The sequence below is a fragment of the Physeter macrocephalus genome, chromosome 19 (assembly GCF_002837175.3).
Source record: "Physeter macrocephalus isolate SW-GA chromosome 19, ASM283717v5, whole genome shotgun sequence".
Taxonomy (NCBI): domain Eukaryota; kingdom Metazoa; phylum Chordata; class Mammalia; order Artiodactyla; family Physeteridae; genus Physeter; species Physeter macrocephalus.
In genome coordinates, this window is record NC_041232.1 from 60,983,790 (window position 1) to 61,010,140 (window position 26,351).

Sequence of the window (26,351 nt, forward strand, 5' to 3'; positions counted from 1 at the left end):
ATTACCACCCAAGAGCGACTATTCATGACTGAGTGATGTTTTAATGTTGTGTAACCAGGCTCAGCTGAGTTCAACCCATGGCCTGTGTTCTAGCAAGTGTTAAGTGCCAAATAAGTGATGCAGACCCCAGAAGTTCTGGAGTGGAGCACTTAGGGCTTGGGAGGTAGGGCCCTTCGGAGAGAATCTGGGGTTTAAGCTACAGCCGGTAGGGTGGGTGGAATGACAGCTAAGGAGAGAGCCTTCTTGTCTGGATCCCTTGAGTCCAGGTCTGGGCTTCAATCTTTTCCAACTGTGAAAACTTAAGTGTCTCAACCTCCCGCTTCCATGGATTGCCTCATCAGTAGATGGTGACAACAGTCATTGTGAAGATTACACGAGATAATAGGTGTCCTGGCCCACACTACTTCTCAGTAAGCCCTGGAGGCTCTCATTATCTTGATTAGTGGGTGTGTCTGCAAGGGCAGCGAGCTTGAGGGCCTTATAGAGAAAGCAGAGGTGTTCCAGTCCTGTTCAAAGAACAGGATGAATCTGGGTGAGAGGTTTGGGTCTCTGGACCCGAGGGAAGAAGGAGGAAACTGTCTGGGGACAGCACTCGGGGAGGGAGAATTCGAGCCCATGGGCCTGGGAGGGCATTCACTGATCAATGGCCATGACCTAGCTCTCAGCATGGAGTCTTGCCGCCCATCCTTGGGTTCTGCAGACCACATTCTCTCCATACCCATGCAGGCTTGAGTAGTTAGGGGCATTCCCTGGCTGGGGGGAGAACGTTCCCCCTCGGCTCCCACCCCCAGGGCAGCCCCCGCTGAATCTCTCTGCCTGCCATTTTCATCTCCTCCCACGCAGCGCCTGTGAGATCTCACTTCTGTGTGTTGGCATCCTGGCTCTGGGTGAGCGGAAGTGCCGGGTGTCAGGGTGTGAACCTGGCAGATGCGGTTGGGGGTGGGGTAAAATCAAGACCCATCATCCTCCTTCCAACCCTCCTCCCCAGTCTCACCTGCCAAAATAAATAAAGCCACGTTCTAATGAAACAGGATCTGGGGATGGGCGAAAGGCAGGGAAAGAAACTCAGTCAGCTCATCATTAGCTCATTCATGATTCTCTGCTTCCTGAAAAAGCCTGGACCACGTGAGCTTCTCGGAGGCTCAAACCACGTTGGGCATGGGGTGGTCTCTTCCTTGGCAAGTGGGACAGAGGCTTAGTTATGGGGTCTTTGCTAGGCTTCTGCTGTTGGGCACACGATGAGCAGCTCAGCTGGCTCAGTTGTGCACGCGGCACCAAGACTTGGGGCTTCCGGCCCCCTCAGGGCTCCGCCTCCCCCTGCTACCCAGGGTTGCTCTCTGGAGATGTGTCCCGTCACTGCTGTGTGCTGACTGTTCCAGACAGCGTGCTGGGGAGGCTGTGGGAGCCGCTGGCGCACCCGGCGGTGCAGGAGGCCTCTGGGGCCTGCCAGTGCCTGCCTTTTCTGGAAGCCCGCACAGGCAGCTTCCGGCTGGTCCGCAGGGGACAGATTTCCTGTTTGGAAGGAGTAGCCTTGTGCCCCTGCAATGGGGCGTGCAGAAGCAAAAAAGGACAAGGGCAAGGCTGGACTTGGGTATCCCCTGGGCAGGGCAAGAAGGACACAGACAACCCAATGATGTGGCCTTGAGGTAGCAATCTGTCTTTAAGCTGTAAACGATACTGTCTGTACAGGACCCCAGCTCAACGCTGTTTGGCTTTGGAAGGCACCAGGTGATCGGCACCGTGATCTGTATCTGTAGTACATTGTTCAGATCAACGTTTCAATTGGTTCGTCCGCTCCGAGCTCCCGCTGACCTTTAGTGGAAGGAGGCTACTACCTGAAAGGTAGGGTTGCTGGGTTCAGATGTACAGGCTATGCACTGCACAAGTGCAACTATGTAAGGAGACTGCTTTCACGTCATAGAGCTTGTAGATTTATGCATTTATTATGACAGTTATCCAACAGATGGCAGTAACGTGTCTTGAGGAAGGGATCCCTTTATCTAATTTGCACAAAGGCACCGTTTGGGCTAACGGTAACCCTGCTGAAAGGCCAGAGAGAAATCAGTTCTAGGGAGAATTTTATAACGGATAATATGCCAAATGGGTAAACCACAGGCCAATTCTAGGGCTGGGGTGGGCCATCTCTAGCCTCTAGTCCATGGGTCCCAACTCTCCAGGTTCAAGGGAATCTTCCTACAGCTAAAAACATGCATGGGAAACACAGAGGATGGTACACCGTGTGATCGGGAAAGGTTTCTACAACGCACCTCATTTTTCATCTCCTGGTGCTCGGGTTCGCCATTCCAGCCGCTTTACTAACAATCGCCCCACTTGGAGAATCAGCACCTTTAACCTCCTGTTCCGCACAGTTTGCAAATTGTCCGGAGGAGGAACGGGAAGAGGGGCAACCAATGAGAGACTAGCTGTAGGTGTTTGGACAGGCACATGTCACTCTAATTTCCCATCAGGAAGAAGAATTAACCAAAAGCTCAGCCTGCCGCCCCGGAACCAGAATAGGGCCTGAAGCAATCCTGTTTCTCCCATACTCACACCTTGTCAGCTCCTCCTCCAACCTGACCTTCCCCTCTCTTCCCATCTCTGCTCCTTGCTCGTTCACAGCCAGGCAATGAGCTGAAAGGCATAACGCCTAAGGTTGCAGAACTGGACCTGCCATCGTCCTCACCTTCAGAAAAGCCCAGACCAGACCCCCTTCTCCACTGGACTCAAGGGAACATCAGGCTCAGCCTAGTCACACAGCATTGTAAGGGCGGGAAAAGCGGAGCACAGCACCTGCTCCTTCTCCCCGCTTCCACCCCGACAGAGAAAGGGCAATAGTTCCCCCACCTTCAGAGCCCTGAGCTGCTTAGCTAGTGGTTAGGATGTGCTGTGATTATCCTGCAACCGGCAGCTGACTCCCCTGCGCCAGGCAGCTCCGTTCCCATCCAGGCAGCAGAGCTGCCTGCAGTCCTCTGCCAGAAACACACAGGACGGTGCCTGAGAGCACAAGAGAACACAGGGCAGGGGGTGGCCAAACCCGGCCTTCTACCTGTCTTTGTGTGGACCATGAGCCTAGAAAGGCTTTTACATATTTAAAGGGTTGAAAAGAAATCAAAACAAAAATAATATTCCATGACACAGGAAAGTTCTGTGAAATTCAAGTGTCCATATCCATAAATAAAGTTTTCTTAGAAAAAAAAACTTTCTTTTTTTTTTTTCCCCAAGAAAACTGGGCCCATTTGCTTATGTAGTATTTACATAGGATTGTATCCAGCTGCTTTGGTGCTACAGCACCAGAGCTGAGTAGTTGCAACAGAGACCAAGTGGCCTGCAAGCCCTAGAATATTTATTATCTGGCACTTACAGAAAAATGTTGCTGACCTCTGGCCAAGAGCATGAGCACCCACGAGGTATTCTGGAAACAGCCCTGGATTTGGAGACAAGAGACATGGCTTTGAGCCCTGCTGGCAACATCTAGTAGCTGTGTGTCCTCAGCTAAGCCACCTTGCTCTCTGAGCCCCGGTACCTCGTCTGAGAGTCAGAATGTCCACGGTACCTGCCCCCCTCACGTGGCCCTTGCATGGATCAGACTCCGTCAAGGACACGCAAGTGCCTTGTGAACTGCAACCTCTGTGTGAAGGTTTAGTATTATTTGCCAGGGGAGGTGAGTCATTCCAGGCCTCTTCTTCCCACCTTTCTTCTCATCATCTTTCTCCAGACTGCCTTGCTCCCTTGGCCTCTGGGGCAGGGATTTTTCCTGGCCCTTCCCCTTTCCCCCTGGCCGAACCACCCACTGTGCCAGAAAGGCAAGTTTGCGTTTGTTGAAACTCTGATCACGGGAAATTGGGGGGCTCTCACGTGACCACTTAAGAGGAAGGCTTGCTGTACTGTGCTGGCCGTTTGCCAATGGTGAGGGGCCCTGGTACTCTGCTTCTCTGGTCTTTCCGAGGCTGAGGATGTGTGTTCCCAAAGCCCTTCGTGGGCTCCTGCTTCCCGGGCCTCGTCTGCATGGGCCTTGGGTACCTCTCCCATCCTCTGAGATGCTTCCTTGTTCTCCTGGCTTCCCTCCATCGTCTGCAAGGCTGCCTTTGCTGGTCAGATGTCGTGGAATTGCAGATTGAAGAGGACCCTTAGTGTTCTCACATCCCTCACCTCTGCCATTTTCTCCACAGCATCCCTGACAGGTGGCTCCCCACCAATGTGCCTTGGCATAGAGTGACTGCTTAGGTGTCTCTGGGATTGGGAAACTCACTTCCCCCGAGGGCATCCCAGTCCTTTGTTGGATAGCCCTAGATACTAGAAAATGTTTCTTTCGGTGAGCTAAAATATTCCTCATTATAATTCAACCCACTAATTCAAATTCCGCCTTCTGGAATGATTCAGAGTGTCTGCTACTCCTTCCACAAATATTCCGCAGCCCCCTCATCCTTTCTCCTGCTTCACTGTGCCCGGTTCCCTTTGGGGTCCTGTTGCCCCTCTGGCTGACGCTCAGCAGTGGCCTTCAGAACCTCTCCCAGTCCCCACGCCACCCTGGCCCCACCGGCCCTGCAGAGGGGTTTTGCCTCTGTGTGAAGTGAGCCCTGGACTGCACCTGAGAAAGGACTTGAACCAAAGTGAGTGGCTCTCAGAGGCCCTGCCAGCCAGAGGAGGAAAGAACCCCTGCAGGAGGCCTGTGCACCTTGGAGGATGACCAAGAACAGGATCCGCTGGATGAACCCCCTGATGAAGGGTCCCTGGAAGGCAACCTGGAAATCTTCCTTGTTAACAAGCTCCCCTGGGAGCCTGAATGTGGCCCAAGTTTCAAGTCACTGGGCCGGGGTTTGCCTGTCTGGACTCTTCTGAAGGCCCTGGCTCTGTGTCCCGTCTCAGAAGGGTCTTAGTGGTGAAGCAAGAAGGGGTGGGAATCTGAGAACAACTGTCCTACTGAAGCCTTCATTTGGGGACAAAGATTGGAGGGTCTTCCCTCTCCCTGGATGGGTTGCACCAAGTAAAGATTGAGGAGGGAAAGAGAAGACTTTGCTCCTTCTTGGCTCAATGTCCTCCGCAGGTCAAAGGCCAGCCTTCAGGGCTGTGTGGGTGGAGTGTCCTCCGTGGGTCCCCTGCAGGATTCTGCACTGTGTCATCTCTAGAGGGCAGCCCTGTACTGCTGGACAGGATTTGAGATGGGAAGGGATGAAATTAGTTTCCTTCTCACCTCCCCACCTCAGTCCTTTGCTCTGAGCAACTTCACGAAACTTTGAGATTTAGGAAATTCAATTCCATTAGCTTTTCAACGTACTCAGTGAGACTCTAATATGTGCCCAGCACTGTGCTAGGGGCTGTGAGAGAAGCCATATGAGAGAAGGAAGTCCTGCTCCCAGAGCTCTTTTAAGTTCTTGAGGAACATAGAATTCTCACCTGCAGGAAACAGCAAAGAGCACAAGGAGGAGATGGTGAAACTTGGAAATCATTGACACAGACAACATGGCAGAACCAAGGAGCACAGAGGAGCAAGACATGTGGGGGCTGGGACATGAAGGAAGGCTCTAGGGAGGAGGTGAGCAGAGGGGCTCTGATTTGGGCCTCAATTAAAACAGCTCTAATTTTTATCAGTTTCATATATTAGGCATAAGACATCTAAAAAAAAAAGATTCTGGTACATGAAAAATAGAAAGCTATTGTAGGAAGGGGAAAGGGAAGGGAAAGTTGCCTCAGCCCTTAGAATTGTTGGCACCCAAAGAAAACCTAGAGGAATCTCCATTTCACACCACATAACAACCCTTGGCTTTTGCTACCGCACCCTAAGGCAGGCTCTTGTTGGGGAGACCCAGGCAGGGCTCAACATGTTGTCAAGTTTACCTTGAGCTCCACCACCCCCTGACTTGAGGCCATGGCCAAGGCTGAAGCATTTTGGGGTTACGGAGAATGGATTTCTGTTCAATAAATGGAGCAAAGATACAGGAAGCTGATACAGGTCTTTAAATGAGGTAATGCCTGAACATGCATTTGCTAGCTATTATTGGTTCCTCTGGTCTTTGCATTGGTTATGGCCTTGACAACTTACATATAAATTCGATTTTTATTTGCATAATCAATTTTCCCCCATGAATTTTTATACTGTGATGCAGCATAGAGAACAGATTGGAGAAGACAGAGTAGAGGCTGGGGACCCAGTGGGAGTCATTTCAGTATCCAGGGGAGAAACGCTGGTGGTGGGTTGGTTGTATTTGGGTTGATTCATGCATCCCAAGGCAACAAGTTAGTCGATGAAAACAGAAGTCCCCTCTACCTCTGATTTCTGCTCTGCACGCAGTTCAGCCATAACCATTTAGAGCCAACATCAGGCGACTTGTGTCTTGCTTGGTTATTGAAAGTAATGGTGACAATTCATGCATTGCTGGAGGGAAGAGTGGATGGTTGGTAGCTACTTTGGCCTCTGTTCTTCTCTACTCAGGACCTGAATGAGCTGAGACTTTCTCTGTCTTCATTTCCAGGTAACAAGTATGAAGTCAAGGTGTACACTGGTGATGTCATTGGTGCAGGGACTGATGCTGACATCTTCATCAATATCTTTGGAGAGTACGGAGACACAGGTAATGGGTTTGAAATCCTTTCTTCAAAAGCCATGCCCAGAACTATTTCTTAAGTGGGCTGTTTTCCACCCTCCTGAGAGAGGAAGGCAACTCCAGTCTCCTCTAGGCTCTCCTGTTGAGCCTCTCTCTTCTTCTTGCGACGTGGTTTGTCATGGCCTTCCTTGGGCAGCATGGTGTCCATCTTGTCAAGTTTGTGTGTGTGTTGTGTTTTCAGAATAAGTTGTGCTTGGTTTTTTGGTTGATTTAAAATCGTCCTGCATCCTAGAACAGACCCAGGCTCCACATCTCCAGGGGACTCATCCTCACTTACTCTCTATCTATCTCCCTAGGCTCCATGCCCATTTTGAATTATATTTTGGGATGTGACTGGGCCTGGCCTGATTCATTGCAGTGATTTGGGGCAGACAGGAATGGGGCCAGGGGATAGAATTGCACTTGGCCTCATAGGTGCAGCAGGAACTGAGGGCACAGACACAGCTGCCGGTGTTGGAAGGAAGTTCATGCCAGCAGAACTGAGACAGGTGGTCTTGTCCTGCTTCTGCCAGTTTAAGGGAATACTATAGGAGTCAGAAAGCTACAAAGACATGAATTTTGGACACAGTATATTAAATAATTAAAAATTCATTGCTGGGATTTTAAGAAAAAAGAGCAATCTCCAGGTGTCAGAAATGAAGAGAGAACTTAAACCAAAGTATCAGCTATGAATTGATGCTGTGGATCTTGGAATCAGGGAGGCTTTATGTTCAACAGTCTACAGGATAGATTTCCATACACATTTGGGGTCAGAAAATGATATTTTGGCTCTGTATGAGGCAAAATATGCAAAAAATTAGAACCACACCTAAAGCCAGGATCCCTGAAGTTCACAGGAACATCTTCAGTGAAAAAATAGACTAGGAAAAATATTGCTCATCAGTATAGTAAACTTATCTCTGTAAGAACTCTAGATTAAAAAGACAGTTGATGGAAAACTGATATCTTAGGCTTACACACATGTGGGCTTGAGGCCTGATTTTACACTACAAGTGTGATTTGAGAACCCTCCCCCTCAGGTACAGAAAATTCATTCCATGCCAGTAATACCCTTTGGTGCTTGGCAGAAGCACTTGCAAGACTTCATGAGATTCCCACAGATAAAGTACTGGAGATGAGTTCACTTTCCAAAGCTACAAAACACTCAAGGACACAATCCACCATGACTAACCATCAATAGACACGACAGATAATAAGATTAAATTCTCCAGAATTTCAGGTAATAGAGCAATCTGAGAAAGGCTATAACTTAAGTATGTTTAAACTGTCTATAGACATGAAAGAAACAGTTAAGGAAAACAACGAGGCACTCTGAAAAATATAGCAAACAGAAATACAGTAAATGAAAATATAGTTACTAAATATAAACACTTAATGGGCGGGTTAAACAACAAAATTAGAAACTGTTGAATAGAGAATTATTGAACTGTAAGAGAAATATAAACAAAATATGCAGATGTGGCAGAGACATAAAGATAAAGGGTTGGAAAATATCAATGAGAGGTCATGAGATGTGGAGGAGAGAATAAGTTCTGACATGTTGAACAGGAGTATCAGAAACAGAATATATAGAATAGGTGAGAGGAAATATTTGAATAGATAATGGCTGATCACGTTTTTTCAGAATTAAGCAAAGATATGAATCTTCAGATTAAAGTAACAAAAGACACTGAACGTGATAAATAAAAACAGATCCACATTTAGATTCATTGTAGTGAATCCAAAGGCCAGGAGAAAGGTCTTAAAAGTAACCAGATTTGGTGGATTTAGATCGGTAGCAAATTCCTATCAGCAAGCTATAGAGGATATATGTTTATGGAATAATATCTTTAACCTTCTGGGAATTCCCTGGTGGTCCAGTGGTCATGGAACTAAGATCCCATAAGCTGTGTGGCATGGCCAAAAAAAAACAAAAACAAAAACAAAACAAAAAACACCCAAACTTCAATCTTCTGAGCAAGGACATATATCAACCTAGAATTCTGTACTCAACTAGGTTATCATTCCAGAGTGAGGGCAAAATTAATGGATTTCCAAGCAAACGAAGAGAAATAGGACTGACCACTCACTCATAGACCCACGCTTAAACAACCACTGAAGGATATACTTTAAGAAAAAGAAAATTGTACTCAGAAGAAAAGTGTGAGATGCAAGAAACAAAGGTGAGCCCCCAAAATGATAATTATATAACAAATTAAGCAAACGTTGACTATACAAAATGATACTAATAATAATTATTATCAAGACATGAGAAAATGTGGACCCTAAAAGCTAAAAGATAGTGATCTTTGAGAAAGAAAGGAGATAATGAGAGTTAAAACATAACTTGGTTGTAGCCCATTCCCCTACCCTAGGAAAGCAGAGAAGTTGATTAACTTTAGACTTTAATACGTCAAGTATGCATATTAAAATTGTAAAAGTAACCACCCCCAAATAGAAATGTATAATTTCTAAACCAATGGAGGGAATAAAAGGGAATAAAGACTCAATCAACCAAATCGAAGTCAGGAAATGAAGAAAAAAAAAGCATGGCTACTAGCAAAAAGTAAGATAAGTGTGTAAATAATACAATAAATAGAAATAAACTACACTCATCAATTAAAGAATAGATATTCTCATATTAAATTAAAAGAAGCAAAATCCAGCTTAAATATATGATACATAAATGTCTGAGAATATATACAATGGAATAAAGTATACCAGGAACATATCAACTACAAGAAAGAGGCTGGTGCTGCTATATTAATATCCATCAAATTAAACTTTCAGACAAAACACTTCATTAGAAATAAGTATATTATATAGTGACAAAAAGAGCAATTAACCTGGAAGATATGATAATTCTGAACTTGTACAGTTTTAACAACATATTTTCAAAATATGTGAAGCAAAAAATAATAAAATTCTTGGAGAACCTTGACAAGTACATAATCATAGTGGAAGATTTTAATACAACACTCTCAGTAACTGATAAGTCAAATGAATAAAAATTTAGTATGGGTGCAGATTTTAACAACACAGTTAATAGCCTTGATCTAATGGAAGTATGTAGATTCCTAAATCCAACTGGTAGAGAATACACGTTCTTTTCAAGTGCATAATGACAAATACAAGTGAATCAATAACATAGAGACAACATTCTTTGATCACAAGTCAATAAAATTAGAAGAAACTTCAACCTCTGACCCCATTTAGAAATAAAATTTAATTTTCATAAAAACTAATGATCATCTATAAAATCATTAGAACTTAAAAATCATTAGAACCAATGAGAAAGTTTAATAAAGGTGTTGGATACAAGATTAATACACAAATATTAATATAAACAGCAAGCAAATATTTAATTTAAAAATATATTATTTACAATAGCAATTATATGTCTAAGAAAAACTAGCAAAAGCACATTCTGGAAAAAAATAAAGATTTCTACTTAAAGATACAGAAGAATAACTAAATACATGGAAAAATATATTATGTTCATGGATGAGAAAAGACTTAAGTTCAGTAAGATATCCAAATTTCTCAGATTATTCTATAAATGCAATGCAATTTCAGTCAAATTCCCAAAAGGCAACATCCCACAGCTAAGCTGCTATTAAAATTCATGTCCACAAAGGGCTAAGTATTGCCAAGATAACTTTGAATAATGAAAATAATATTGGCAATATTAATAATATGAGGATATTTACCCTGCCAAATATTAAAACATTCAGATCTCTAAAAACTAAAACAGTGAGATATGGCTAGAAGGATAACCAAATAAACGAACAGAATAAAGAGTCTAGAAACACACAGAAAGTGGTATAAATCAGAGGGAAGTGGATGAAATATTCAATTACTGATGTTTAAACAATTGTCTAACCATATGAGAAAAAAGTAAATCTTTTTACCTTTCATCATACACAAAAATAGGTTCCAAATGAGCTAGAGACTTAAATGTGAAAAAGCAAGCTATGAAATTTTTAGAAGAAACTCTGAGTGTCTTTTTAAAAATCTCAATTTAGGATGGAGTTTCTTGAACAATTCACTAAAAGCACAAACAACAAAGGGAAATATTGATAAAGTCCATTAAAACAAGAAAAATGTCTATATGCTAAAAGCCATAGACAAAGGAAAGACAATACAAAAATATGATAAAGTACATGAACAGGAAAATTATGGAAGAGCAAGGTCTAAATGGCCAATATATATATGAACCAATCTCTCAAATGTATGTATTGAATATATATATGAATGTCTTTCCAAATAATCTTTTAACCTTTTCAAATAATCAAGGGAATGCAAATTAAAACCATAATTAGATGCCATTGTACACACACTGAAACAAAATTTTAAATATATGTGTTAATAATGATTATGGGGAATGGGAACCCTCAAGCACCGCTGGTGGTAATTGATGTAGTACAACCATTTTGGAAGGTAGTTTTGCAATACCTAATACATTGAAGATGAATACACCTCAGGACCCAGCAACTCTATAGGTGTTTATTCAGATCAGTTCTTACAAATGGGCAGCAGAAGGTAAGTACTAGAGAGTCCTATTCGGTGCTATTTACAATAGCAATCAACTAGAAACAATCAAATGTACATTGGTGAAAGAATGCACACATAATAGTGTTTTCTTCATTCAATGACTATTATACAGAAGTTGGACGAATTCTGTTACTAGCATCAACAGAATAATATCAAAAGCATGATATTAACTTAATAAAAAGTAAATTGCACAAGGGTGTGTGATGATAGGACGATGGTAACAGGAGCAATAGCAACGGGCCCGTCCCTTATACAGCACCTACCATCTCCAGACGCTGCCCTAAGGGCTTTGCACACATCCATTCAGTTAATTCTCACAGCAGCCCCAATGACGTGGAGCCCTTATCATCCCTATTGTACAGAGAAAGAACTTATCTTAAGACAGAGCGATGTGCACGATGATGTTATTTATGTAAAATTCTAAAACATGCAAAAATAATATATTTTCTTTATGCATACATACATGTACAAGCAAAAATTCATGGGAACAATGGATACCAGTTGACTATAGTGTTTGTTTGTGGGAGGGTGTGGCGGGAGAAGGGATGGACCATGAGACTTTAGACCTACCCGTCATGTTGAATTTCCTTTAAAAAAGAGAAAGGCCTAAGTTAATTACACAAAATGTTAATATCTGTTATACCTCTTACATCTGGGTGGTGGGTACACCACCAGACTATTGGATGACTATTATTATTATCTATATGTTTGAGTTGTGGCAATTTAAAATTTAGAAAAATTTAAAGAATCAAATTTTGGAAAAGAAAGAAAACAGAATGGCATAAGCAAAAGGATGGTGCTTAGGTGGGGTTGTAAGGGTTAATATGACTGGTAGACCTCGGAGGGTAATAATGGAAAACTGCAAAGTAGAAGGAACAGGTTAGATCAAGTCCTAACTATGTGCTCAATACCTGTGTGACTTTGGGCCAGTTGTTTAACTTCTCCAAGTCTCAGTTTCTTCATCTGCAAAACAGAGTTGATAATTCTTCCCTCCTAGATTGTGCCGTGGAATAAGTGAGGGAAGAAACCGTGTTAAACACCCAGCAGTGTCTGATGATAGTTATCATCGCTGTTTTCCAGAGAAGGAGTCAGGCCTAAGGAAGCCTGCTGGCTGATGTCAGGGTCCCAGCCACAGCGCCTAGACCAACGACCATGGTTGTGCTTCTAGTTCAGGACCAGCAGCCGGTAAACAAGGCAGGGCCTCAGGTCCAGGGATGGGGGTGCAAATCAGTTTACTAGGGTGGGGACTCTGGGCTAAGGCAGAAATCAGAAGCCCAGTTGTGGGTCCCGGGCACAAGCCACACACAAGGCAAGCCTCGGCCTTGACTGGTGGCTGGAGGGATTTAAGGAGCCTGTAGATCTCGGGGTGAAGCTACCCTTTTCTCTTAAATTAATAAACTTTATTTTTTAGAGCAGTTTTAGGTTCACAGCAAAATCGAGTGGAAGTACAGAGAGTGTCCACATATCGCCTGTCACCACCCACAACCTCCCACCGTGGTGACTTTTGAAACCATCCTTCAGTGGGCAACCCATTAAAGTCTGGAGCTGTTTCTCTGTCCTCCTCTGGTCTCCTTTGTAACTTTCTCATGTGTCTGTGCATACAGGTGAGCGTAGGCTGGAGAATGCAAAGGACAACTTTGAAAAGGGAGCGGAAGACAAGTTCACAATGGATGCCCCGGATCTGGGGCAGCTCATAAAGATCAATGTTGGCCACAATAACAAGGGGGTGTCTGCAGGATGGTTCCTGTCCAAGGTGGGTTCAGCTGACTATCTGTGGTTCCTTGGCCTGGGAGGCAGGAATTCTGGCTCTTCAGAAGTTATGTTTCAGCCTTAACTTCCCTCTTTAGATCTGTCTCCACTCTTCTGCCTAAGTCCACTGGCCAACCATGCTGCCCTCCCAGTAGCCTCCAAGGCTTTGCCTGTGTTATCACCTTCCTAGAAGGACCACTTCTGTCATCTGAACCCAGCCAGGGTCTGATCATCCTTCAGGGCTCTGCCATGAAGTGTTTCCCCTCTGGCCACCAGAACCTCTCCCTCCCATGAAGGTCTATAACCCCTCCGGCTTGTAGCATTCATTTTACCTTAATCATAAGCTACATTGTGACGTATCTTGGCCTGTTGCTTTGTACCTCAAACTTCTGGATCTCAGGTCCCCATAATTTCACCTACCCAGGACAAAGTGAAGAATCAAGAAGAAAGCAAAAAGGCTTCTGAGAAACTAAGACATACCTGGCTCAAAGTTCATGAGGAGAGCTCATGTCCCTGGCATTACCTTGCCCTGACCTGATTTTGAAGGCAAGACCCCTCAGATTCTCACTCAGCGCTTGCTTATGATCCCTTCTAGCAAACTTGCTACCTGTAATTTTAAACCTATAGCAGAAAATTAGAAGGAAAAAGAGACACTGTAATTGGTAGGGTTATTGAGAACTGTAATGGGGAGTCAGAGAAGATATAAAAAGCCAAAAGAATATTGAAAAATTATGGAAGTCTGAGGTCATTTAGAAAATGGACTATGTATTTTCCTTAGTCATGAGTTCTCCATATATTTCAGCTCATCACAGAATGATAGGAAAAGATTGATGTGTAACAGATTTTGGAAAATATTTTGAAAAGGTCTTATGGCCTGAAAACAGAAAACCCTCAGATTATAACAATTTGACTATTTAGAATGAAGCTATCTGATAGTTAAGGTTTTGTTATTCCTTAATTTATCATCTTGTGTCAGTTAAGAACATATTTGGCTGCAAGTATCAGAAAATTGAAGTGCAATGTTAACCAATCAGGGGCTTATTTTTCTCATCTCACATGAGATACAGATATGGTCAGCTCAGGGCTGGTGCAGCTGCTTTCTGAGACACCTGGTCTCTCGCTGTGTCACCATCCTCAGCACTGTGGCTTTCATCCTCCAGCTTGTTGTCTCCTGATCACGTGGTGGGCTGCTGAACCTCTCTGCATCTTACCTGTGTTCTAGGCAGGAAGAAAAGAGAAGACCAAAGGGGAAAGACATTTTTCTGGCAAGTCTTGCTTTACTTTGAGAGAAACAAAGCTCTCCTTGGAACTTTTGCCTGTGTCACGTGGCCACCCTAGCTACGTTGGAAACTGGGACTTCAAGTAGGCTTTCCAGCCCTCATAGTAGAAGTAGGCTAAGAAAGTGATTGGAAAGGGTGTTGAGTAAGCATCCTTGAGTGTCTGCCACACGTCTCTCCATAACTAGCCTCAAAGTTCCTTGAGGGCACCTCCCAGCTCTTGGCATGGGACAAGGTGCTGAATCAGTGAAGCAAGGAATGGCCAAGTTTCCTTTGGAAAGAGGGGGCTGGCCTGGCCCTAAGAGCAGCCAGCCTAATTCTGAACAGGGTTCCAGGAGGCTAAGTGGAACTGCTGCTTGGATTGGAGAAGAAATGAGGCAGGAGTCCAGATCCCAAAGAGCCGATGCGCGGGCAGAGGTGTGTCTTCAGGGCAGACAAGGGAGAGGAAGCAGGTGTGTTTTAGGACCTCAGCCAGGATGGGGCACAGAGCAGGTACCTTGCAGCCCAGTTCCTTCATCCTGGGAAGGAAGACTGAATGAAAACACAGGTGTAGTGGAAGGAGTTGCAAAGCGCACCCAAGATCCTGAGGGAGGCCTTGACGTAGTCGTTGCAGCTGTACTTTGTGAAGGCAGCTTCCTTCTTGATCACCTGGGCCCTCACCCCCTATGCTCTCTGAAGCTATGTGAAGGAGGCAGGTTTGCACACCGAAACAGGTCCTTTTGTCATCTTCATGCTCAAAGGACAGGGCAGCTTGTCAAGATGTGAAATATATGGGTGAGAACACTTTTTTCCTTTAAAACATTATAAATCTTGTTCCATTACCTTCTGAAATTTGACATTGAAGCCAAGCAGACTTTTATTTCTTTCTGGACAAACTGTTTTGTGGTTTTTTGTTTTCTGTTTTTCAGCCAGGATGCTTATAGGATTTTTTTCTTTTTATTTATAATTTAAGTCTTGCCAGAATGTCTAGAAGTAGGGTCTTTGGTAGTTCATTCATCTCCCCTCCTCTCCCCTCCTCTCCCTTCTCCTTTCCTCCCCTCCTCTCCCATTTCCACCCTTTCTCCCTTCCTCCATCCTTCCCTCCCTCCTTTCCTTCCTTCCTTCCTTCCTTCCTTCTTTCCCTCCTTTCTTCCCTTGTTTTTAACTTCTCTGGAACAAGATGAATCTTTTCCATGATGCTTAGGATTATTTGTTTTTTTATAGCTCAGAAAAAAGATTTCCTATTATATACTAGATTCTTGCTTGAATGGCTTTTCTCGGGTCTCTTCTTCAGGAGCACCAGTTATCCATTTATTGGATCTCTGCTCTCTGTCTTCCAAAGATCTCAGTTTCCCTTTTATTCCTTTCATCTCTATTTTCTTTGCATTCCATAAGAACTTGTCAAATTCTCCCCCACCTCATTATTGATTTGCTTTTTCACACTACCAGTTGCATTTCTTTCTCCTATTAATATGCATTTTAATTCTGAATGTTTCTTCTAATTATTTTTTTTCTTCTTACAAAAGTAATATATATTTATTGTAAAAAGTTTAGGAAATACAAGTAAGCAAAAATAAGATAATCTGAACCACCATAATTTCACCACCCAGAAATTACATATCCTCCAGACATTTTTCTGTGAATGAATACACATGTCATTTTTAAAAATGGGTTCATACTAAGCACAATGTTTTACAAACTGCTTTGTTTTTACTTTCAAGTGTAACATGCCTGTTTCCCCATGCTATTGAAATAGAATAACATTGATATTTCACAGTGTAATTTTTTTATTTCATTACCCAGATATACCATGAATTATTAAACCAATTCCCCTTTGTTGAACATTTCAATTTTTTTCTCAAAATCATTGATACTATAAATTGTGCTGCAACAAACATTCTTGTAGCTTATCTTTATACACATCTATGGTTATTTCCTACAGTTAATTCCTAGGAGATGGTTAAAGGGCATGCAGAATTGTAAGAACTTTGATGTATTTGCTGCTGTATAGTATTGCTTCCCTGGATACCTTTCCCATGTAATCTAGCTCTCTCTTCATATCATTTTGTTGCCTTTTCACTGCAGCCCTTTCTATTTAAAGATGTTTACTCCTGTTCATAAAGAACATATCTTCTTATATTCTATTAAGCATACCCGTTTCTTGAATTCTTTTTCTGTATCCTTTATCCAGTCCTTTCCAGAGTTCTGCTCTTCTTCTGAGTCTTCAGAATGATGTTTCCTTCCTCCCTCCCTCCCTCCTACTCTCCCGCCTTCCTTTTCTTCTTTTCCTCTTCTTACTGGTTGCTAGTCAGACCCTATTTTAAACCAGAAGCCCAAGCAGGCTACTTTCAGTGTGAGATTGCTTATTCTCTTTGGAGCCAGTATTATGTGTAGGGGCAAATTCAGGGCCTGGTTGTCAGGTCCCCACCTGTCCCCCGAGTGCCAAGGTGGGTGTCCCTCCAAAGGTTCACTGGCTTCTGAAGAACTCCTAACAGTCTGTTCCTTTAACTTAAGCCAAACCAAAATGCTCCTTGGGGATAAGACATAAAAATAATTCAAGAATTTTGCAGGTCAGAACACCTGGATTTACTAGATATTTTCCTGAAGGAAGAACTATGATGAGAGAGGAGGAAGGAGGGTTTTAGGTCCCAGGCAGGGTGGGCTCAAGTTGAAAACCAGAGGCTAGGGGAAACCCTGGGCCACCTCTCATCACTTTGTGACTACACAATGCATAGCCAGCCCTAACCTCCTGCCTTCCCTCTTGACTGGGTCTCCATGCTACCCCTCCTCACCTAAGCTCCACAGAGACGCCAATTAAAATGCTGTTAAATTGTCTGCGTTTCCAAATTTGACACTTGCACAGCAAGTGCTCCCATTGTTGAAGTTGCCCGGTTGGTTGCCTTGAACATCACATGACAACTGCTCCTTTGGTATTTATGTGTGAAGGCTTGGTGGGATAAATCTGAAAGCCAATATAATTAACCCCTTCATCAGTCATCTCCCTCCTCTTCTTCCTTAGTCAATTGCGAATGTGTGTTCCTCAGCCCCCTGTTCTTTATCCCCTCTCCGGGGCTGGCATCCTCCCTCCCCCAGGCTTTGCACATGGCTTGGGTCCCCGTGTCTGCTTCGTCCAACAATTGTGACTGACTCAAGTGATCAGTTCAGCTCAATGACCAGCACAAAAGAGCAAGAGTCACAGGATGGAACATTACGCTGCCGGTGGGCCTTGCCCTTGGCCCATCTGCTTCAGTAGAAGACTTGCTTGCAGCCCCACAGCTCTTCAGTGGCAGTACCGGGTCCTGCCCCAGGGCCTCTGGACTCTCTCCACTGTGCCATGCATTAGAAAATCCAGAATTGGATGGATCGCCTGCCGCATGCCTTAGGGAGCGTAAGTTCAACCAGTACCATTGGCTCTAACAGGAAGAGGAGACAGAGGCTAATGAACAGATTTCAGGGACCTCAGGGAGCCCAACATGGCCTCAGTTTACCAATTTATATTCAACATTCAACAAACATTTACTGATTGATTATTATATCCTAGGCCCTGAGCTACCAACTGCAGCTGTTGCAGTGAACATGGTTCTGCTTCTAAAAGAGACAAGACGAGTTCCTGAATACTTCCTTACTGTAAGGCAGGTTACTTACTTTAACCTTATATTCCAAAACTTCAGGGAAAGTCCAGCTTTCAGTGAACAAACATTTTGTCCTAAGTGTCCCACATGTGTTGACCAAACCAAATTTCCCAGTTTGAAAATCAGAAAACAGAGTCACCCCAACTTCAATACGAAGCAGGATGAGATGAGTCTTACGTGAGGTACAAAAAAAACGTTGGGTGAGTTGTGCCTGATTGGGCAACAGAGAAGCCTTCAGGGAGGGTCCGTTGGAGCTGAGCCATGACGATGGGCGGGGCTTTGCCAGGAGGAGCAGGGAGGAGGACTCCTTTGGGCAGAGGGGATGACAGATGAGTGGCAGCTGGAAGGTGGCACAGGGATACTAAATAACTGGACCAGGGCACAGGGCTCAGAGAACTGAGAAATAATGTCAGGGAGAAGGTGAGGGCAGGACCACCGCAGGCGCTGATCAGAATAAGCCATCAAAGGTCTTTACTGAATGAGGCAGCGAGGCAGTAATGAAGGAGTGGGTGTGTGGGCGGGCTCAGAGGGGAGGGATGAAGTGTAGAGAAAAGGGCGAGAGCATTGTGGGTGTCACCATTCAAATGCTGTCATTCACCGTTACTCATATTTGTGGTATGTTACACAGTAATTGACACAGTGTTGCAGTGTGATGAGCAAGGTGCAGAGCGTGTGGGGAAGGAGGAGGACACCAACCCCCCTTCCTTTGCTGAGCTTTGTTCCCCCCATAGAACATTCCCTTGTTCTTCCATGCCACCAGGTCTCCCCTGCTAACCCCTGGATGCCAAGATTTTTTCCAAGTAGGTTCGTAAACTCCAAAGTCTTCCTCTTTTATTTTCTCCTGTGTCAAAACCTATCTGTCCCTTGCCCTATGATCTAAGAACTCCAAATGTAAACCACAGGTCAGCAGTGGTTCCTGGAATGTGGCGATGACTGCTTATGAGTCAAGCAAGGGCCGCCTTTACTGGATAACAGATATGCATTTTCAAAGGGATGATTGGAAACAGGGATAGGTCTTACATTCCTTTCCTACCCCGTGGCTGGTACAGAGAGGGAACACCGTGGATCACCCAGACGGTCTGCATCGCAGGCACCTCGGCACGTGGGCGGGAAGGAGGAGACCCTTCAGCTTCTCCAGATTGCCCTATGTGTGTGGGGTTTGTTTCTTCTGCCCAGAATGGGTCTCCGCTCCAATCAGGTTATGGAAAGTTGGTGGAAATTATTCCCATATGGAGGAGGGAGAGCTGCTGTGAGTCACGGTTGACTCTCTACATTGATCTGCAAGGTATCGACTCCAAGACAAACCCCATGTGCTCACGCAGACATGTTTACCCTGTGCGGGAGGAAATGCAGGCCCCCGTGTCCTGGACTGTTTGGGTGTGTCTGTGAACCATCTGGAGAGAACAAGAAAGAAAGAACCCCTGCTTGGCAGCTTCATCTTTTCCTCCTCTTTTTCACGGTTGGATTATCCTTCTTGGCTTTTCGTAACGGTGGTCTCGCCTCGTAACTGCTGTGTCCCTGTTGCTGCAGGACAGAGAGGGCTCCACCGTGGACAGGCCCCCTTGTCTGGCTGCCACCTCGCCTCCCAAGGGCTCATGTCCCCTGGTTTCCCTCTTGCTTCTTAGAAGGTCAGCCCAGCCTATAGGCTTGTCTGCAGGTGAGAATATTCCTCCAGGAGATAACAGCTCTTGTCTTCCATTAGGTTATTGCTTCTGTCTGTCGGTCTGTCTCTCTCACACACACTCCAGGTGTGTGCTTCTGTCATTCATGATAAAGGCCACTCTGTCTTGCCAGTCTTATTTTACAGTTGTCTCTGCCAGAACAACAGACTGTGAAACTGTGGTCTGGAGAGAGCACCACCATATCATTCTGTTAGCGAAAACCATTCCTGAGCTGTCTTGAACTCTTAAAATGAACTTTATGAAAACTCAGGGATGTCTGGGCAACTTGTGAACACAAGTGGAAAAGCTGCTTGTTCTCCCCCAGAGGGGCCCTTACTAATATCCTTTAAGCAACAGGGGTCATGGGTCCCAAGCAACACGTCCCATATCTGCAGAGGCCAGAATGCCTTTGGGAGAGCCCTCTGCCACGTCCCCCTGGACAATCTTCCTGTGCTGACGTAGGCTCCTTCCACATCTCACTTCTCTGCTCCTTCCTACCGCACTCACAATTTGCTACTAGATGTGTTCCAAAATGTTGCACCCTCTGGGAGCCAGCTTCCTCCAGCCTCATCCTGCAGACCTTGGGACTAACAGATGTCATCGATAATTGTTTATACATTTCAATACCCATCTGGAAAATTTCCAGAACTGTTCCTGGACCTTTATACTTTTTATCTCAGTGCTTAAGTGTTTATGTCTCAGCCTTTCTTTGTGATTTGGTATTTTGGAATGTCTAATTTTTAGAATCTTGGTGGTTATTCAAATATTCATTCATATATTTTCTCTTCCCTTTGTGGTTCAGCTGTGCAAGCTAGTTTTGTCCTACAGAGTTATTTAATGGCAACACATTCTATTTTTCAGATTAGCTGAACTTCTCAAGCCAGGAATGTCCATCAGCTATCAGGCCAGGAGAAGGCCCTTTATTGATGACATCTTTGTGAACTGTGAGGGTGGTTTGTCTCTTGCTCTTGGAATTATGGCTGGCACACCAGTCTGTGAACATTTAAAGACAGAAATGGTGAATCTGTATATCTGTCAATTAGTAGACTTGACAGCTTATCTGATAAACTAAGTCTTTTCTTTCTTCACCTTGCTTTTCCAACCCTGTGAGGGTCAGAGTAAATGGGGTCAGGAGGTATAGCCCAGATCCTTGGCTCCCCAATCTCCCCACAGCCTCAGCCCTGGGAGAGGAAAGACATAGAGAAATGTGCAGATAGGTGAATTGGGAGAGGCTGGACTTCCTTTCAAGGCAGAACCCCTTCTGGACAGGCCACAGAGGTCTCCAGGCACTCAGCTCTGAAAGTACAGACACTCGATAAAAATCAGCAAGCTCTGAAGGCTGACTCACACCAACCAAACTTACAAGGGACTGATTTATAAACCAGAGCTTAAATGCTGATGTATCTGGAGAGAGAACCCTGGTGGGACGGCTGGTTCTGGCCACTGGCTCAGGCCACTGACCCCTCTCTGGTGGGTGGTATACTCAGGAGTTCAGCTCTCAGCTCAGAAGACTCCTTGATGAGCATTGCATTAGAACAAGGTGAGATGCCTTTAGGCAGACCAAGACATGCCCTGTTTCCACACTACAGACACTTTGATCTTAGGAAGTGTGTCTTTCACTGAAAATCGGAGCCCCACTCTGTAAGGCAGTCCTGGGAGTACCTGGGCAGACATTTTTACTTTCCAGCTCACCCTGTCTGTCACCAGATGCATCTGCCTTCCCATTATGACTGGAGGACTCGGTCTAGTTATGGACGATCTCACTTATCTTAGAGTGAGTTTTCAGTTGGATGTTCCTGGGACATTTTAGGAGGGCCCCTCAGCTCCTTGGTGAGCTCTAGAAGACATACTTATCTCAGCCTCGCCAACCTAGCTCACATGCGAGTCCCCATGGGGGCTTCATGGATGCTCAGTTCTCCTAACTTCACTGTCAGTGGCTGACCTTTTCCAACCTGGTCACCAGATACTGGGATTCTGTGTGCCAGATTCAGGGCTTATAGTTCCCTTTGTGTGGACTCTGCTTCTCAGCAAGAAGGTCAGAATCCCAACCTTCAGCAGGTGAGGAAGATGGTGGTCTTGATGCTGTCTGTAAATCCAGGCTTCCAGTTCTAGCACCCCAGTCTCACAGGGTACATCCTGCTAAGTTTCTTGCATAGCATTTTTTTAATGAGCCTTAGCAGAGGAGGGAACAAGGCTCAGTAATTCAAGGAGTTAATTGTCAGTCATCCCTGTTTGACTCTCAGTGCTTTGCAAGGTTTTCCTGACAACAGGCGTGTCCTTGTGATAAGCTTTCCTTGGGCCACGAGGAAGATGAGAAAGTATACTTGGAGTTCACTCAAGTGATGGAGGAATGGATTCGGTCACCAGGCGTGACCTCAATGACACTTAACCTTCCTTCCCTCTCTTCTCCTTCCCAGATTGTCATTGAAGATATTGGGAACAAAAGAAAATATGATTTCCCTCTTAACCGCTGGCTGGCCTTGGATGAAGATGATGGCAAAATCCAGAGGGATATCTTAGTGGGCGGAGCTGAGACCACAGGTAGAACGGAAGAAAGGGGAGGCCCAATTGGCCAATATTTCACTTTCTGCCTGAGGGTCAGTGTTCTCGTCTGTGGGTCTGGAGGCCTGCAATCAAGTGGGAAGCAGCCATGTCTTTAGACAACATTCTTCCTGCCCCTGAAAGTGTTCTGTCCCCCCGAGCTGGAGTCTGGGGCTCTGCTGATACCGGAGGTGATGGGGAGGTGCCCCTGAGCAGACACTGACTTCCCAGGGCAGGAGAAGTTATCCACGGGATGGAGCCAGGATGTGAACTCCCAACACCTGTGGCTATTTATGAGGATGTTGACCGACTCTTACCTCCTCCTACTATTGAGTGCTTCCTATATGGCAGACTCTCTCTAGGCACCTGACTCATGTCATCTCCTCTAATACTCACAACAACCCTATAGTATGGGGACGGTTACTGTTCCCATTTCACAGTAGAGGAAACTGAGTCACAAGTTAAGAGACCAGTTCAAGGTCACACAGCTGATAAGTGACAAATTCAGGATTTGGTCTGCCTCCTAAATCTCTACCTTGTGTGAGTTCCATGGAAAACCTGAAGCTCCCAGCATGGAAGTTCATAGATGTTCCAGAATATCAATATGGGTGAACGCGCACAGCTGAGAACACGCTCTGGGACAGACCCTCCCATGGCTCCCGCTGCACAGAGAATGAGGCCAAGTTCTGGGGTATAAGATAAAATTGCTCCACGATTGGGCTCCAATTGACCATTTCAGCAGCATCTTTCAACATCTTCTACTACCACTTCCACACACACTCCCTCTCCCTCCCCCGATCTGCACACCTTTCACTCTTTCCCACACCTACCCCCTCTCTCTGTTCCCCCCACCTCACCCACATGCCTTCCCTCTCCCCTCCCCTTAGCTGCTGGCCTTACTCTTTCTCTTCCTTTCTCTTCGGAATATGCTTTCTCCTCAGCCTGTGATGCCATTTCTCTTCTTTCTGCTTCTCAAATTCTTGCTTCCAGTCACTTCCTCTGAAACTTCCCCTACCCCCTCTAGACAGGGCCATCTCTCCCTTCTCTTGCTCCAGACATTTTGGGAAGCAAGTGATTGCTATTGTTTAGGAAACCAGGTGCTCCTCTGCTCCACTGCTTTTCAACCATGGCATTATGGCGCCTTGGCCTGGGTGAGGGGCGCCACATTATTGGGTGTGTCACGACTTTGTATTCCATAGTTTGCAAATTATTTACTTAAAACTTCCACTAGAGCAGATTTAATATGCCCCCTTTAACTGCGTTACTATTACTTGCTTCCAGTGGTAGACGAGGAGAAATGACAGTGAGAGGCTGGAATTGCTGACAACCTAGGCTATGGCAGTATGTCTAGTGTGAGAACACCATCTGTCCATGTGTTGTGAAGTAAAGCTGGACACCCACTCTTTGAGGGCAGTGGCTATTCCTTTTTATCTTCATAGTCTCCCAAGGCCTGTCATAGAGTAAGCACTCAGTAAATGTTCGTTGAGCAAGGGTAGGTGCGAATGTATGAATGAATAATGCGTCCATGTAGTTGCATGTGCTCTCTCCCAAAGACATTTTATTTCTCTGAGGTCAGGGGATGCGGGTAGGATGAAAGGGAGGTGGGGGAATAACAAGGCTTAAAGTACCACTTGCCTTAGACTCTGGGACAGTGTGAAAAAAGGCAGACCACACCTTAGCCGAATTTCCTATCGTTTCCTGTGCAAATGTTTGTCTTTGGTGTTTTCCTTTAGTCTGTCTCATCTCAGAGTTTAATCTCCTCTTGCTGGCTCTTCCCCAGAACTCCATGTCCTCACATTGCCTTCTGACTGACCAAAACCCCAAATGGCCCAACCCACAATGTCCTCTCCCTCCCTCAATCTTCCACATCCCACCACCTCAGGTGGTAAAGGAGGACATTAGTGCCCTCTATTAAGAGTTATGTTTTTAAGTTATGTGCAAAAGAGCAAGCTCCATGAATCAGATAGTCCTGAATATAAATCTCTCTTAATCGAGTTGACTATTATAATTAAATGAGACATAATAGAATTCATCTGGCAGCTATTAATAATATGCACATGGTAATTAGCATTAATAATAAGTACTATTCTTAACCAACCCAAGCTCTTCCTTCTCTTTGTCAGTTTCCTGTAATGGGGGCTGGCAGCTTCCTGTAACCTGCAATTTGTTCCTAAACTCAGATGCACTGACACACCAACTCCAAAAAAGATAAAGTGAAGTGGAAAGGGGCACTGGATGTCGTCTGGGGGAGGAGGACTTAGGGGGATGGGGATGTACAGCAGAGGGAGGGCCTAGGAGGTGTGGTCAGGTGGGGGAGAAGGTGGGTAGGATATTGTTGTCAGCTTGCACTCACCCCTCTCCTTCCCCCTGTTGTTTCCATACCAGCCATCTCATATATTGTCACCGTCTTCACTGGGGATGTCCGGGGTGCTGGGACCAAATCCAAAATCTACCTGGTCATGTACGGGGCCAGAGGGAATAAGAACAGTGGGAAAATCTTCCTGGAGGGCGGTGTGTTTGACCGTGGCCGCACAGACATCTTCAACATCGAGCTGGCTGTCCTCCTCAGCCCATTGAGCCGGGTCTCCATCGGACATGGCAATGTGGGAGTCAATAGAGGCTGGTACTGTGAGAAGGTAAGGGAGGCCGGGGAGGACCCTGCCCTGATTCAACCCTTCTCTTTAACTTGCAACTACAAACTCTAATCTGAATCCTGCTTCCTACTGCCTTTGCACCAGTTACAAAGTACATGAGAAATCCCTCTCAAGGGCCATTTTTAAAAAAAATTCAAACAGAAAGTCACAAAAATTATAATCATCCTCATCAGTTCACTCAGTCCCATGTAATTAATTTTTTTTATCTTGATCTTTTGTTAGCACTTTTATGAATTCATCAGTTTTCCATTAGAGCTCTGCAAATGCTTATTCATTCAGTTCAGCAGTATAGTCAGTTACCAGAAACCTGTACTTGTCAAAGTTTTCCATGAATTCCGTGAAGATGAAACCCTTTTACAGACACACTTTTGCAAAAGCATCAGAGTACACCCAGAACTGTCTGTAAATGACAAAAGACTTAAAAATGACCACCGTTAAAGATTTGATGAAAGTTCATAATAATGCAATTGACAAGGACATTTAGTTATTTCTGAGATAAACATTTTAAAGTAATAACTAGAATTATGACTTATAACATTATACCAGAACATATAAGAGTTTTAGAAATTTCATGTAATGTCTGAAACATTTATATTAACATATTTCCGTACAAATAACCCAAAGAAAGTTTAGTATTAGTTGTTTTTTGTTTGTTTGTTTGTTTTTTATACTGCAGGTTCTTACTAGTCATCAATTTTATACACATCAGTGTATACATGTCAATCCCAATCGCCCAATTCAGCACACCACAATCCCCACTCCACCATGGTTTTCCCTCCTTGGTGTCCATACGTTTGTTCTCTACATATGGGTCTCAACTCCTGCCCTGCAAACCGGTTCATCTGTACCATTTTTCTAGGTTCCACATACATGTGTTAATAAATGATATTTGTTTTTCTCTTTCTGACTTACTTCACTCTGTATGACAGTCTCTAGATCCATCCACGTCTCAACAAATGACTCAATTTTGTTCCTTTTTATGGCTGAGTAATATTCCATTGTATATATGTACCACATCTTCTTTATCCATTCATCTGTTGATGGGCATTTAGGTTGCTTCCATGACCTGGCTATTGTAAATAGTGCTGCAATGAACACTGGGGTGCATGTGTCTTTTTGAATTATGGTTTCTCTGGGTATATGCCCAGTAGTGGGATTGCTGGATCATATGGTAATTCTATTTTTAGTTGTTGTTTTTTTGTTTTTTTGGGTTTTTTTGTGGTACGTGGGCCTCTCACCATTGCGGCCTCTCCCACTGCGGAGCACAGGGCCTGGATGCACAGGCCCAGCGGCCATGGCCCACGGGCCCAGTCATTCCGTGGCACGCCGGATCCTCCTGGACTGGGGCAAGAACCCGCGTCCCCTGCATCGGCAGGTGGACTCTCAACCACTGCCCCACCAGGGAAGCCCATATTTTTAGTTTTTTAAGGAACCTCCATATTGTTCTCCATAGTGGCTGTATCAATTTACATTCCCACGAACAGTCCAAGTGGGTTCCCTTTTCTCCACACCCTCTCCAGCATTTGTTGTTTGTAGATTTTCTGAGGATGCCCATTCTAACTGGTGTGAGGTGATACCTCATTGTAGTTTTGATTCGCATTTCTCTAATAATTAGTGATGTTGAGCATCTTTTCATGTGCTTCTTGGCCATCTGTATGTCTTCTTTGGAGAAATGTCTATTTAGGTTTTCTGCCCATTTTTGTATTGGGTTGTTTGTTTCTTT

At 44.7% G+C, this 26,351-nt stretch overlaps 1 protein-coding gene across 1 annotated transcript in view; it reads left to right on the plus strand.

Moving 5' to 3' along the window:
* LOXHD1 (lipoxygenase homology PLAT domains 1) overlaps nucleotides 1-26,351 on the plus strand; it is a 151,861-nt gene that overhangs the window by 31,290 nt on the left and 94,220 nt on the right. Inside the window, exons 5-8 of the mRNA XM_028479943.1 lie at nucleotides 6,471-6,569; nucleotides 12,740-12,888; nucleotides 21,851-21,974; nucleotides 24,360-24,610. Coding sequence (XP_028335744.1) covers nucleotides 6,471-6,569; nucleotides 12,740-12,888; nucleotides 21,851-21,974; nucleotides 24,360-24,610 — 623 coding nt within the window. The remainder of the gene's footprint in view (nucleotides 1-6,470; nucleotides 6,570-12,739; nucleotides 12,889-21,850; nucleotides 21,975-24,359; nucleotides 24,611-26,351) is intronic.